General features: G+C 39.8%; 1 protein-coding gene across 1 annotated transcript; it reads right to left on the bottom strand.

Moving 5' to 3' along the window:
- Window positions 1-4140: 4140 nt before the first annotated feature.
- On the bottom strand, window positions 4141-13821 carry trpm1b (transient receptor potential cation channel, subfamily M, member 1b). Its single transcript, XM_051381939.1, has 8 exons — window positions 13550-13821; window positions 6867-6943; window positions 6021-6216; window positions 5679-5892; window positions 5243-5367; window positions 4989-5160; window positions 4485-4659; window positions 4141-4396 (listed from the first exon to the last, which is right to left on the bottom strand). Exons 1-8 carry the CDS (start codon window positions 13619-13621, stop codon window positions 4150-4152), a joined length of 1278 nt encoding a protein of 425 aa, XP_051237899.1. The 5' UTR covers window positions 13622-13821; the 3' UTR covers window positions 4141-4149.
- Window positions 13822-13952: the final 131 nt, after the last annotated feature.

The following is a 13952-nucleotide window of genomic DNA, read 5'->3' as shown; positions in this document are numbered from 1 at the left end:
ATTTATATTAATATTTTTTATGAATGGCTAAAGGAAAACATTTTGTGTCAACCTTGAGGCCAGGATTTTTTCCGATCCTTAGGCCGCCCATCCACATGTCAGTGAGCAACATCTGGCTGCAGGTGTGGGCAATGAAGTCACGTTGCTTAGCAGCCACAGCCAGCTTCAGACAGGTGGAGTTACTCCAGTTAACCAGCTCATATGTTAAGAGTTTCATGGCCACCTGTTCATCGTGCTTGTAAGACTGGTCTAACAGCTCGTAGGCCAGTTGGCCAAATTCCCTGTGAAACAGAGAGAACAATAAACAATCATTTTTATTATTTATAGCACTTCTCTAAAAGCGTTTGAGATCACAGAGGAGCTAATAAAACAAATAAATAAATAAATGCAGAAGTATGAGAAGCAAAAGAGAAGTTGAAGTTAATTCAGATCATCACATAACAGTTATCATAAAGTCAGCCTAACCTGTTCTGAGTCATTAACAGGAAACATACAGACATAAAGGTGCTGAAATTATTGTGATATGCGCCTGTGTGCTGTTATCTTAAGATAGTACCTTGCGATGCTACAACTGAAACCTATATGCGAGATGTTTTATATACTGACTTAGAGTTGTTCTCCAGATCTTGGGAGATGTCATCCACCAGTTCACTCTCTGAGCACTCGTGGGCCATGGCTTTATACAGTTTACAGGCCACCAGGGCTTTCGCCATAGCTTCTTCTCCACGCTGCCAGAGGAACAGCGCCATCTTCTGCCGCTTCATCAGCACTGCCCACAGCATCAGCTCGTGGAAAGGGTACTTAAAGCGACAGACCTCAGGGTCATCCACGTCAATTTCCACCTCTTCCTCTTTCTTCTTTTTTGGCTTTTTCTTGCCTTTTGTCCTAGGTTCATCATCCTGACAAATTGAAAAAAATTTGATTATTTTGCTGTGTTGGTTGCATTGTTTCAGCTACATATTATTTTGTTATTATTTTATTATTTGAAAGGATACTCCACCTCCATTCCTAAAAGCTTCAAAGCCTTTGGCTGCAAGAAGATAAGAAATCATGATGATTAATATCAAATGTTACTTAATATGACGAACAAGCTATTATCAATTATTTTCTTCCACTCATGCATACCCTTTTAAGTCCATACAAATTATTGTAGAGGTTGCGGAAAGCCTTCCTGGTGTATTTGCTCCTGTAAGCTCCACCCATGAAGCACTCCAGCACCAGACCAATATCAATCAAAGTAATCTGATAATCTGGAGGAAGGTTTCCCTGCAGAATCACCAGAGTAATATATAATGTAGGAAGTATATAACCTGAAATAGTTTAATGTTGGACATTAAGCAGCAAAACCTTTTCATGAGAATGATCAATTTTACCTTTTTGACGTCCCTAACCACAGCATTCAGTGTATTAACCGGTCCAAGTTTCTGACAGAAGTGAGAGGAGGAAGAAGGAGGTTAGAATTAAGTGTCAACTTTTTTTTTCATATTTGTTTGTATTTTGAGCACTTCAGAATTGGCCTCATTTCCATTTCCTGCAGTGTGTCAGGCCTACCGTGTTGTATAACTCCTCCAGTCTGGGAATGGTGAGGAAGTGGTGAATATTGACCCCATTCTCAAGGAGCAGCTTGACAAAGTCCACTCTGTCCAGCACCAGAGCATCCATCATAGCCTGCTCCAGAGAGTTCACCTAAGAAAAAGTCATGCATAAGACAACAGACACCAATTATTATTTTCATTCGCAGCCCTCATTACAACATATTCTTTTATTTTAAACTGAAGTGAGAGTCATAAACATCACTCTTACCCAACGAATCATCTCCAACTTCCTCGGGTCTGTTTCCTCTGGAGGTTCAGGCTTTGCCTTTCCCTTACCCTTACCCTTCTTTGCCCGGGTTTTGTTGCGAGGAGCGGTGGCAGGACTCTTTTGCTTCTCCTGGGTCGGGGTTGCAGTGGCTGTAGAGTTGGCCATGGCACCAGCAGGCTGATAAATAAATAAAATGGTAGCTTTTAATTGATTAAGCTTCAACATATCAGTCTCTCTTCTGCTGTTAGTATTAATTTATTACTTTGTATATTAGGAATTTGGTGTATTTGAGAAAAGAGAGCATAGAGAAACCCTCTCCCCTTCAACAGATGAATGTAAAAACAGACTGCTAGTGTCAAACTCATTTTTGAGTGGAAGGGGATTTTATGCCACTATATTTCAAATGATCATTTTTTCAAAACCAAATTCTTTCCTTCAGCACTAAATACACCTTGTCAACTTTGCCACTCACTGGTAGGTTGTGTCCATAAACAAAAATGTGATTGCGAGCAATATCCACTCTGTTCCAGGCCAGAGCCAAACTGAGCTGGTCAGCTGCTGACGCATTTGTGCCTGATGCAAAAGAAATGGAGATGCAGAGAAGAAGAGAGAGAAAAGGTAGCATGTAGTACTTCGCAAGAAAACTATTGCTCTGATGTAACAGCATGCATGTTGAGATAATACCTTTTAACAAGGCAGTGAGAATGGCCATTTCAATATCTTGTTGTCCTTCAGAACCCATTCGAAAAACTGTGATCTGCATGTGAGAAAAAACAAACGAAAATAGAAGAAACGATTGCAGACGTGAAGTCATATATTGTGATGGTTGAATCGCTTAATAACAAACCACATAAATTAATGGATGAATGAAAGAATGAGTGAATTTGTGTGTGTTCCCACTCTTGCTGTAGCTGTAAACATGTGGCGTTGTCCACTGAAGGGAGATTCTTTCAGCGGGACCTCTCACTGCAGCTCTCTGTGGCTGACCCTTCGAGCACACACAGCTAATTTTCTTGTCAGACAGTGTGATAGTGCTGTCCTTGTTATAGACTTGACTATATCAAATGAAATTACACTGACGGTTCTGTCACATGTGCAGCCATGATAAATGGGATTAGGTTGGCATGAATATATGGCAGGACGCCAGAGCTGGTCTTGGGATGCGTTAATAATGAGCAGTCCACATCTTGAAGACTGGAAACATGTGTTGCTCTTTCAGACAGTTGTAGGGTGCTTTTTTTTTGCAGATAGGGTGACTTTTATAATAACAAACTCCTAATTTGTTTAAATGTTGTATCCTGGGGTTACATCACGGCAAAATTCTGCCCTCTGAATGAGTGTTTTTATTTGTCTAACCCAGCTGTTCACATGGGATGCACTTAGGATGAAAGGATTATGTGGGGACTAGACAGTGACACTGATTCACCTGTAGGTTAGTCATGGTACTTTAGATTAAGAGCAGGCAATATTGTGGCCTCTTAGTTGCGTATAAAAAGCTCAAACAACTTGGCGGTTCTGTCACATTGTCTGGGTCGGGTATGAGTGAAAACTAAATGGCACGTAAAAAAAGCCTGCAGTGGTATCATCTTCGAAAAAGCAGTTTAAGTTGCTTATCTGAGTGTGTTAGGGGCATTAGGCAGTCTAATACATTGGGGCTAGAGGATGCAGAGTAGATGGTGAAGTGATAGCACTCTGGGGACTGAAAAAAAAAAGCCTGGGGAGTGGAGAGAGAGAGAGAGAGGAACCTGGCTCAGGATTAGGGAGATGGATCCTCTCCTCCATCTGTGTGCTGCATGCTTACTGTGAATGGATGAAGTGAGAGCCTCTGCTAAGCAAGTGGAAGTGTGCACTGATCTTTCCCACCCAAATGTATGGAGTCTGGAGATTATATGCGCTGGGTATTACAAACTACTTATGGCATTACTTATGCCTACATAAATCTGTTGGAGATACACACAAATGTTCCCCCTGTTTATGTACCAGGGTCTCCAGCAAACACTTTGGAGAAACGCTCTCAGCTCAGTGATTAATATGCTTTCTGTGAAGACTCTTACCAGGGTGTGTTTTTCATCACAGACCCATGAGCTGTGTTATTTACAATGAAGTAAAGTGTTCAAATGGCAGAATCAGATCACCACCACTTTACAGCTGTGTGCTTATACGTGAGGGTTGATGATGACCTACAGTGAAGCTGTGAATGCCACAGATTACATGACATACCACACACGACCACAACAAGAAGAAATAACAAGCACATTGTGGGGATTATGTTTATTCAATATGTTAATGGAAATACACAGACGAGTGGAATGGATGGATGACAAGATGGAGACCAGATGTTTCAACTCAGAAATATTTATTGATTGACACAGAAATGTTATTTTCAAATACAAGATGATTGTGAAATATGTGCAGGATCTTATTTTTCACTTTTATGAGGGTTTTGACTCCCTTTATTCTTCTACTCACCAGTTCCCTTTTCTTCATGCACTCCATAACCATGAGGAGGATCTGCTGCGATTGGCTTTTGGTATAATTGAAAGTCTTCTGAATAGTCACCAAAAGTTGCTCTCTGACATCATCATTTACCAGGCTGGAAGGGGAGATTAAATGGGGACATTTCAGGGATTTTCGGGGAAAATATCCAAGCACAGTGAAGGAGAAATCATCTAAAATCTCACCCGCCGTCCTCTGAGAACTTGTGTGCGAAGGAAATTATGTCAGAAGCCCGGCCGCTTCCGTCACACACTACCACAGGGATAGGAGGGTCATCTCTCAGACTCTCCAGTGCAATGGAGATCACATTAGGACCTCCCTCCACTATCAGACACACTAGAGGAACCCCCTGGCCCAAACCTGGAACACACAGTCAAAAATTGTCAGTCGTTCCCTCCATCCGTTTATTACTATAGTTTCACCTTATAATAACCAAACTTTGAGCATGAAATGTTGAAGCAGATCACGTTGATGTGATGTATGAACAGACAAACCAGAGGAGTGAAGTCAGTGGTGACAGCTGAGCATCCCTTTGCTGTCCCTGCCTTATCCGAGCTCCAGGCATAGGATGACAAAGGGAAGCCCACAGGTCACAGAGGAGCTCTCCATCCACATGTCCAGCAAGACTCACACACCATGGATGATGGGCTATGTTTTTGTGATGTCTGTGAGAGCACTGTGTGACTTACGCGTGTTGATCTTCTGCAGGGAGATGTGCTTCTCCAGCAGCCGACGGAGTTTGACCTCAGAGCCGTACTTCCCACAGGTGCCGTTGTCGGTCAAGATGAAGTGCGAGTGGCTATTGTTGAGCACAGCCAGCTTGCTCAGTGGGTTTGCCATTGTCTGATAGGGTCTGTTCACCTGGAAAATGAAGAAGAAATTAGTTTCAAGAGGAAATAATAGTAGGTTTCAGGAGACAAAATGAAGCTGCAAATGTTCTCACATCTTTTCCAATGAGATCCTCCTTGTTTTCCAGGATCCCCCATGGAGCAATTCCGATTGCGCACACCTTTCCTCGTGATTTGGAAGAATGTTCCTTTAAGGCATCCCCAACATGACGGATCACCCCTAAGGTGTAAAGAGCAAAATATAGCAACATGAATAATGATTCTTTCAGCTGCCTAATGGGGCTGCATCATGGGACACACTGTGGTTACTGCACGCAAAATCCACACTGATTGTCATCTGTGATGAATTGTCCCACAAAAGCTATAATTACAGTGCTTAAACCTGTGACAATGGGTTGGTCAAATCTCCCCCAGGAAATTGCAAAACAGGTATTATGTAATGACAATTAGAGCAAAGGTAATCTTCTAATGTCACAAACTGTTATTTGTTAAGTGAACATTAAAAGCATGCCTGAACTGTCAGCGTCCTACCTGTGTTGACTCCACCCGTAAAGATCCAAGCTCCAGTGGTAACAGCAGCTTTGATCAGGCCTTTGCCAAACACTTGCTTCAGTTTGGGCTGGAGGTCAAAGTTCTGGAGACCGCCATGTACGGAGATGAGCAAGGTGGGCAGCTCCAACTGCCAGTCCTTCACCATTAAATGCAGGAGGTTGTCAGGCTTGGTCTCATAGGAGACTCGGATATACTAGGAAAGAAAAAGAAGGGGAAAGTACAGTGAATACAGATTGGGACTTTCTCATCAAACACATGACATCCACTCACTTATCTCATTCTGTTGCTCTTGAGAAGAGCAACTATGTAAATGAGACTCACCATGGCCTTGTTGATGAATCCCCCACCCTGGAACTCGATTAAGCCGAAGGCGTCCGTTGGGTAGGTCCTGGTGTGCTTGATCACACTCCATTTATCCTTTGGGGTGTCAATCTGCACCAGCTGGTTCGTTTCCTCTACTGAGTTGGCACCAGGAGGGATGGCCGCGTGCTGCGTCGTCAGCTGACCACAGGCACATCTAGATAGATCACACAACAAGCATGTCAGTCCCGGGCCCTGTGTGGCATGATCTCTGATCTCTAAACTCTAACGTATGCTATCCAGAGTCTAGGGTATGAACCATGACCAGTAGTGAATGAGACAAGTCAAAGACTGTTATTTTGTCTGCTGATGAAGGCTGGGTTTTTTCCTCGAAACACACATCGCACAGGCTCTTTTATGACTGTGCCCATTTCTGGGAAATGCGTGCCTCAACAAACAAAGGGCTGCGCTGCTTGGCTGCTCTCAGCCTGTTCTCGGAGCCCAGGATAGTCACTGTCCCGCAATACACTCTGAAAAATCATTTTTAATCCTGTTGAATGTCGGGTAACCTGTAGTCGGTGTCAGGATTTAGTAAATCAATGAATAGCTGGTGAGAAATAGTTTTAAACTATTTAAAACAATACTTTAAAAAAAAAAAAACAAGAAAATTGTTTGTAGTTAGCTTTTCTGAGGCAGTGAAAAAGGGCAACTAAAAAAATAGTTTTAAGAGATTTTGAGGTAATGTTCTTTATGTTATGTCTCATAGTAAATTATAAAGACATAGCTGCTGTTGAAACCTATGTCCATATTTTTACCACAAGTAACAAATAACCATTTAAAAGGTCATTTGACAACTATTACAATTACCTGGTCGGGTCCTTGGTGGGAAATATGTGAATGCATTCTCTTTTAAGAAAGTTCCTCTCAATCCAAGCTTTTTGTGCCTGTAAAGAGAAAACAGAAAAGAGAGAATATCACTGTCACTGTCACAGGGAGATCATCTTTGCGGATATCTGAATTTAAGTTTCACTATCAAAATCCTCTTAGTAGTAATCCTGAATAAAAGATGAAGAGGAGGAGGAAATATAATCAAAGTAAAAATGCTTCAGGAGAGACTTTGAAATTGCATATATATGTATCACACGTCAACAGGCAAACACAAGAGCGTGTTTTGTTACTCCTGAGATTCCTTATCAGCTGATAAGCAGCCAGTGAAAACAAAACATTAAAGACCACACAAAAGTACTATGTCTAACCACAAATTCTGCTGTCTGATTACTGTCTGATGTTTTCCCAGTGCTGAGCAAAAATGACCTGAGTTCAAAGCAAAGTTTCTCTGACGGCCATTGTTCACAGTGGAGGCCCAATTAAAACTGAAGCACTGGAAGCAAATCTTTCCAAGAAAACACTCAAATGTTTTAATAATAAACAAAGTTAATAGCTTAAAACATACTGAAAAAAATCTCAATCTCAATTTACTTTATCTGTCTGTCAGTCTGAAGTCATAGGATTAGAAATGAAAAACCATAGATAAATTCTAATGAAGTCTTGTGGACGGTAACTGTTGCGGCTCTATCTCTCTCTCTCTTTATCTGCGCAAATGGCCTCAGCCAGCTTGTCAGTGCAGCAGTAGCACTTTTTCTGTATTTGTCTACTGAAACGTTCAGATCATATTAGTAATAATGCCAACCGAGATAACTGATTTCATGATCCCAACATCTTTATATCATACATTATTTATCATATATTCTCATTTACACTTAATGAATACATATGTATGGCTTGTTGATATAAATATTTACAGATACTGTGTCCTTTGCATTTGCCACATTACATATGCATATTATTTATTTTTCACTACTTATGTTTGTCTTAATGAGTTTAACTCAAACAGCACTGCTGTTGCTCTTTATTATTTACTCTACACTTTCATTCTTCCCTTTATATATAATATAAAACATTTTCTTTTCTCTTCCCCCATACTGTTGCTACTTCAACCCGATTTCTTTCAAACATATAATAATGTAATTTTGTCTTAATCCAAAAAGTAATGTTTTTTTTTTTTTGCATTTATATACTTACCTATGTAAAACATTAAACTAGTTATTTGCATTAATACACTTTGACTATTAATAGCATATTTAAATCACAAATACTTTTACCTATGTAGGTTATTGCTAATATATTGTTGTTGTTTTTTTCAAAAAGTCCAAAGCACAGTGGGGTTGTTGCTGTCTGTCTTGTCTCAGCAGTTTTCCATCTCATTGTTATCATGCATCATTAGGCACCCAGAACTCATACAGTGCTGCCTGTTCACATTAACCACATTTAAATTCACGTTCTTTCTCTTGCTACTCAGTAATATGAAACAAATGCTCTTATAAAAGCGGTGAAATTACATTTTAAAAGAGTTGCAGTTACAGAGTGTAGATACACTTACGCAAAATCTTCTGTTCGAGATGCAGAGTCCTACCTCTAGTGCTGCTGAAGATAAAGCCTAGAGAGTGGTGAGGAAGTCTACAGCCTGCTGCTCCTCTACCCGAGCCTTCTCCTGGTGCTGCACTCCCAGTCGAGTGCTCTCATTGAATCCCACAAGACATGAAACTTCTTCACTTTATGAGGGCCAGTTAATATGATGAGCATGTGAGCAGGGTCTTTGTTCGCCCAAGTCTCATGACTCCAGTTCAAGGTAATCCTTTTGGGAGTCCCATGACCCCTTCTCCATGCCCACAGGGTATTTTCATCCTTCGCTTGAACAAGGCACAATAAATCTACTTTGATAACTGGCCCCTAATCTCCCAATTTGTTGAAAACTCCTTTCTTTGTGTTCACTTCACAGTGTGGAAGATCTTAGCTTGTGTGAGGAGCAGACTGACCAAACTAAAAGCACTGCAGTCTCGTTCAGAGGCTCCCCAACTTTTCATTAGAAAATATTCACCCCCTCCAACTACTTTGATTTCAACCCAATTTGCATAATTGAGAGAATTGGATGCAGGCATTCTTTTGGAAGGCGCCTTGTTAAGACATGACTGGTCTCCAGTTGGGAGCAAGGTCAGTCAATGCTAATTGCAGTTAATCTGTATTTCCACCCACCATGTTTTTGTGGAGGAAAAAAAAACTCAGCGCTCCAGCTATTCAGTATTCTCTTAGTCTTGATTTTTAATTTTGGTCATGTTAAGTGGATTTGCATTTAAAAACATCAGTGATTTTGTATAATAGACAGCCTTCCAGTGGGCTGAAAAGGGATGTTACTGTTTAAAAATAAATATATTTAGCTTACTTGCTGCTGACTGATATCCAGTGCTTTAAACTGTAGGCTCAAACAGATCATTCAGATATCAGTAGGCTTCTGTTTTGGTAGGGCAAGGACATATTTGACCTATTTAGATATGTTGGAAGTGAATCCTGTTTATTGTACATGTTGAACTTGATGTTATTAGGGGCTTTCAGGTGCATACTTAAATAGCTAGAGAAGGCATTAGGTGAGCTAAAAGCTGAGATGGAGTTAACAAGCACAAAGTTGTAGACATCCATTTAAAACCTTCCTCATGTGAACTGCGTTGATAAGCACTCCTTTTATGGTTGAAGTGAGCAGTTTGAGCCTGACTGTAACTTACAGCGAAAAAGACAAGGGAGGTTGGTGGTTGATGACTCAGAAAGCCAGGGAGAGAGAAGCCTAACATCCCCGCCAACTTCCCCCTTTTGGTCCTACTCTGGCAAAAAAACAACAAAAAAACGCTTGTAGGCCGTTGTCAATTATAGCCGAAGAAAACAAAAGTGCATTTCCAGAAGGGCTTGGTGAGTATGACGCAGTTATTTCAGCATACTTAAACTCATTAACCACAGCAATTAAAACCAAAAATCCAGTCAGCAGCCAGCTGCCTTGTTAAGAGCTGCCTCTGAGCACTTAACAACAAAAACCTTGAAGAATTAGATACTCCAGGATCAGATTGTGTCACACCAAGCAAATTAACGAGACTTAAGACAAGCCTCGGAACAATAAACAACATTCATTCCAACTTGCAGAATTTTCTGAGAAAATGGTCGTTCAAAACAAAAGACAATTGTGTGAGGTGGAAATTATAACTGCTCGACTGCTCATGAGGATGCAGAAAAGGTATAAAAGACATTTGTGACCTCTTCTTTTTATATTAGCTTTACAGATGCAATGGTGCTTTTCCTCAAAATTCTGGCTATTAAGGCATGACATACATTCCTCTGGTCAAGACACATACATTGTGTGACATACATTCATTCCTTTTTTGCACTGGGATCACATGGTCCTGGTCTCCTGACCCACAGCTTAGCGAGCAACTAGATCATAGCAAATTTGTTCCAGTGCAGCTACAATTACGCTATTCAGTCATAAGAAAAAGGTATATCGATGGCTCTTGTATGTTCGTGTTGACATCTGACCTGGTGGATTTCAGTGCATTTTGTGCACATAATCGTTTAGAGTTGGTAGAGCTAAGTAAAAACTGAATCCGCCATTTATGTTATTTGTTCAGAATAGTAGTAACGATGGATTTCACACAACAAAAGTCCTCATCAGCACAAGTAAAATGGATCAGAAAGGATTTGGGGGTCCTAATGGAATGTGATGTCACCAGAGTTGAAGATAAAAGCAACTAATTGCTCGGCTTTGGTACTGAATGGCGACGTGGTTAGAGCTTAATGCATTGTGACAGGAAGGAAACCCATGTAGACTCCTTTACTAAAATATTCCAGGCTCATGGTCGATCCCACGTGGACCGAATAAAAAGCTGCCTTTTACACATTTTCACTTGAGGGGAAAGATATTTGGACAAAGCGACACGCTCAAGTCATAGGCTCTGGATAGGCAAATTTGCATTAACTGTGAAGCTAACTGTTTTCTCTCAGCCCTGTTTGTAAATGCACTCATTGTCCTCCTGGGTTTGAAAATCCAGTTAGCCATCACATGAGCCCAACATGTCACTGATTATCCTCAAGAGTTGAGGGAGTCATAAGACATGTTTTAAAGCTGTTTTTCTGTGTTTTTCCCCCAAAGGAAAGTCTGACTAAAAAAGAGACCAAATAAAATATTACATAAAATTGTGGAATCAGAATAAAAGTAGCGTCTATGTTAAAACTAACAACATATAAAATCTTTTTTGTAGCGGAAGAGAAGCATTTCCCAGCATGGAAACAGGTAATATAATTATTGTAAACCTTTCAGATTTATTTATACGACAGCAGATCGACCAACAGCTTTAAGTAAATGTTAGCCTTATATAGACAAATTTAAAAACGTAAAAAATAAAACACTACTACAACTGCAGCATTCTATTAACAAATATGATCTTGAGTGTATGATTCTGCAACATAAATATAGACTGTCAACTAATGGTCCATCGACAGAAAATATATCACCATGTTTTATAATGTAATTGTGTGGGAGTTTTCAATCTCCATAGCAGAGTTACATTTTCACATCTTTTATAATATCCGTTTAATTTGATTTATATTTCAGGTACAAAACTAAACTAAATTTCTAACAAGCTTTACAAACTCAGACCTTCACACATAAATGCCTACTTGTGACCCTGCAGCCCGAGATCCTGCGCCTGAGCCTTAAAGCTTTTTGAGGATTCTTGGCCCTCACCTGACCTGAAGCCTGACTTCTACATCACACTGTCATGTGATCTTGCAAACCCAGAGCGAAAATTATAAGATTTGTAAATCACATCTGAACTGATTTTGTTTCCTTTGCAGTATTCACTGATATAGCTAATTCGGTGTACGGGTTCCAAGCACAAAACTCACCAACAAGTATTCAAATCCATCATGGAATTTCTTTTCTAACTACGGAGCAGTGAACTACTAATTCTAGGTAAAAAGTCAGTAGAGGCAACATATTTGCTGGTGAGCAGGGTTGTCTGTAGATAAAACTGCACAGATGGACATATATTCTTCACTGAGTTCATTTATGGCAACAAGATAACGTCATGTGAACATATTTAACTGAATATTCTCTGTGTTGGAAGACCTTAGGGTTTCCAGTAAGAAATACTTTTACCCTCATTTCTAATTAAATGTCATCCATCTAAACAGTATTCAAATAGATATTTCCTTTATTCTATTTCCATTTTACTATACCTTGGATACAAAAATAAATCCTTTTTCATACCATGACCCACTGTAAATGATTAAGTATATGCCTATCGTTTGAATAAAGCAGATAAATCCATGATTAAAGACTATCATAAGTGCATGATCAGAAGAGAGAGAACAATGGACAACGTTATTGCTCCAGTCTGGTCTGTGCAGCCAATGAGTTTATATTTAGCAACATATCCGATCTCATTAAAAGTGTAACGGTATTCAGCTCAGAGCCATGACATTGCCGATTGCTTTACAGAGTAAAACCTCATATAAAAGGCTGTGGATTATATAAAGAATATTAATCTGAACAAATAATGCCCGCTCTAATTTATAGAAACCCATCACACTAAATTCTTTTAATGATGTCAGTGTCAGATACTGTTGAAATATACATCGGGAGTCAGGCTGATTTAGCCATATAATGAACAGTTTTCCTCAGTATTTAAAATATGCATATTAACTGGAACATTTTGATGATGAATATGGATATGGACTATATGTAATTTATAAAGGATTAACTTGCTAAAAATGCTTTATATCACTGTTTATTTTCCATCTTCATCTCTTTTTATGGAGAATCTTATTAAAAGATGTTTATGTTTACTACTACCTTTATCTTAAACTATTTAAATAAAGTATTTTTACTTTGTCTTCTTCAAAATTACACCACTGTTGCTTTTATGAATCTACAAAAGCAACACAAACTGAGTTAGTAGTGTGTGAGCTCAAATCCAAGCATACACTGTGTGATGGATTGGGAGCAGAAGCATGTGTGTATGTAAAATAAAACTGCATCTTTCTCGCTTTCAAGGACATGTCAACAGGAGTGTGTTAATCACATGAAAGCAGACTTTAGAAAGATATCAAAGTCCTTAATCTGTCATGGCCGTGGTCATCCATACTGGGCCATTATGAAGGATTAAACTGCAGTGCTGGAGTGAGCGGCTCTTGAAGCCTGCTCAGCTTCAAACACCACTTAGCAGTAAGTTTGCAGGGCTCGGAGTGCAGACCATGTGCACACCACATATACAACCAGCAGTCCTGAATGGTGCATGCCAATATGCCGGACAAAGGGCTCTGAAATGATTGGTTAGGAACTAATGTAGACTCTGTCCAGCTCAAAGTAATGGTTCCATGCGACATGCCCTGCAACACAAGTCATTCTCAGAGCAATAATATAGTTTCTGGATTCAAAAAGTAAAGAAAAACTAAACAATAAAAAAATAAGATAAAGTGCAGTTGATATTTTTTTTAGAACACTGAACATTTGCTTTTAAAATAAATGCCATACATATATTTCAAGTGAAACATCAAAACATCATAGCACAGTTTTTTCCAAGACAAGTAAAACCACTCCAGGTTAGAGCCAACTCAGTAAGGTAATACAGATTCACCTGTTGAATGCGAAAGAGCAGGCTTCATCTTACCTTCTGGGAGCCAGATGTGGAGCGTTTCAAGGAGGCCCGTTTAAAGGTGCCACTCTGGCCCTTGTTGTCCATGTTGAAGACTTAAAATTTAAGTCAAACTGACTTAAGAAAGTGATCCTCAAAGACTGGTGACAAATCAGGGTTCAGCAGCAACATTAACACTAGAACAGAAACCTTCGATACCCACTACAGAACCACAGCATCGCAGCAACCTCTGGATTCACACTTTAAAAAAAATTATCAAAGTTTCACATCATTAAAGGTTTCAGTGCTTCTCTCTCCTCTCTGCAGCTTACTCCAACTGACAAGACAGAGATCCCAGCCAGGGATATAAATCACTCGATGACACACTTGACACATAGACCCTTTTCCTCTGCCGGGCATCCCTTAATCAGGCTTAATG

This window comes from Dicentrarchus labrax, unplaced genomic scaffold (genome assembly GCF_905237075.1).
Source record: "Dicentrarchus labrax unplaced genomic scaffold, dlabrax2021, whole genome shotgun sequence".
NCBI classification, from domain to species: Eukaryota; Metazoa; Chordata; class Actinopteri; family Moronidae; genus Dicentrarchus; species Dicentrarchus labrax.
This window is presented reverse-complemented; position numbering and strand designations above follow the sequence as displayed.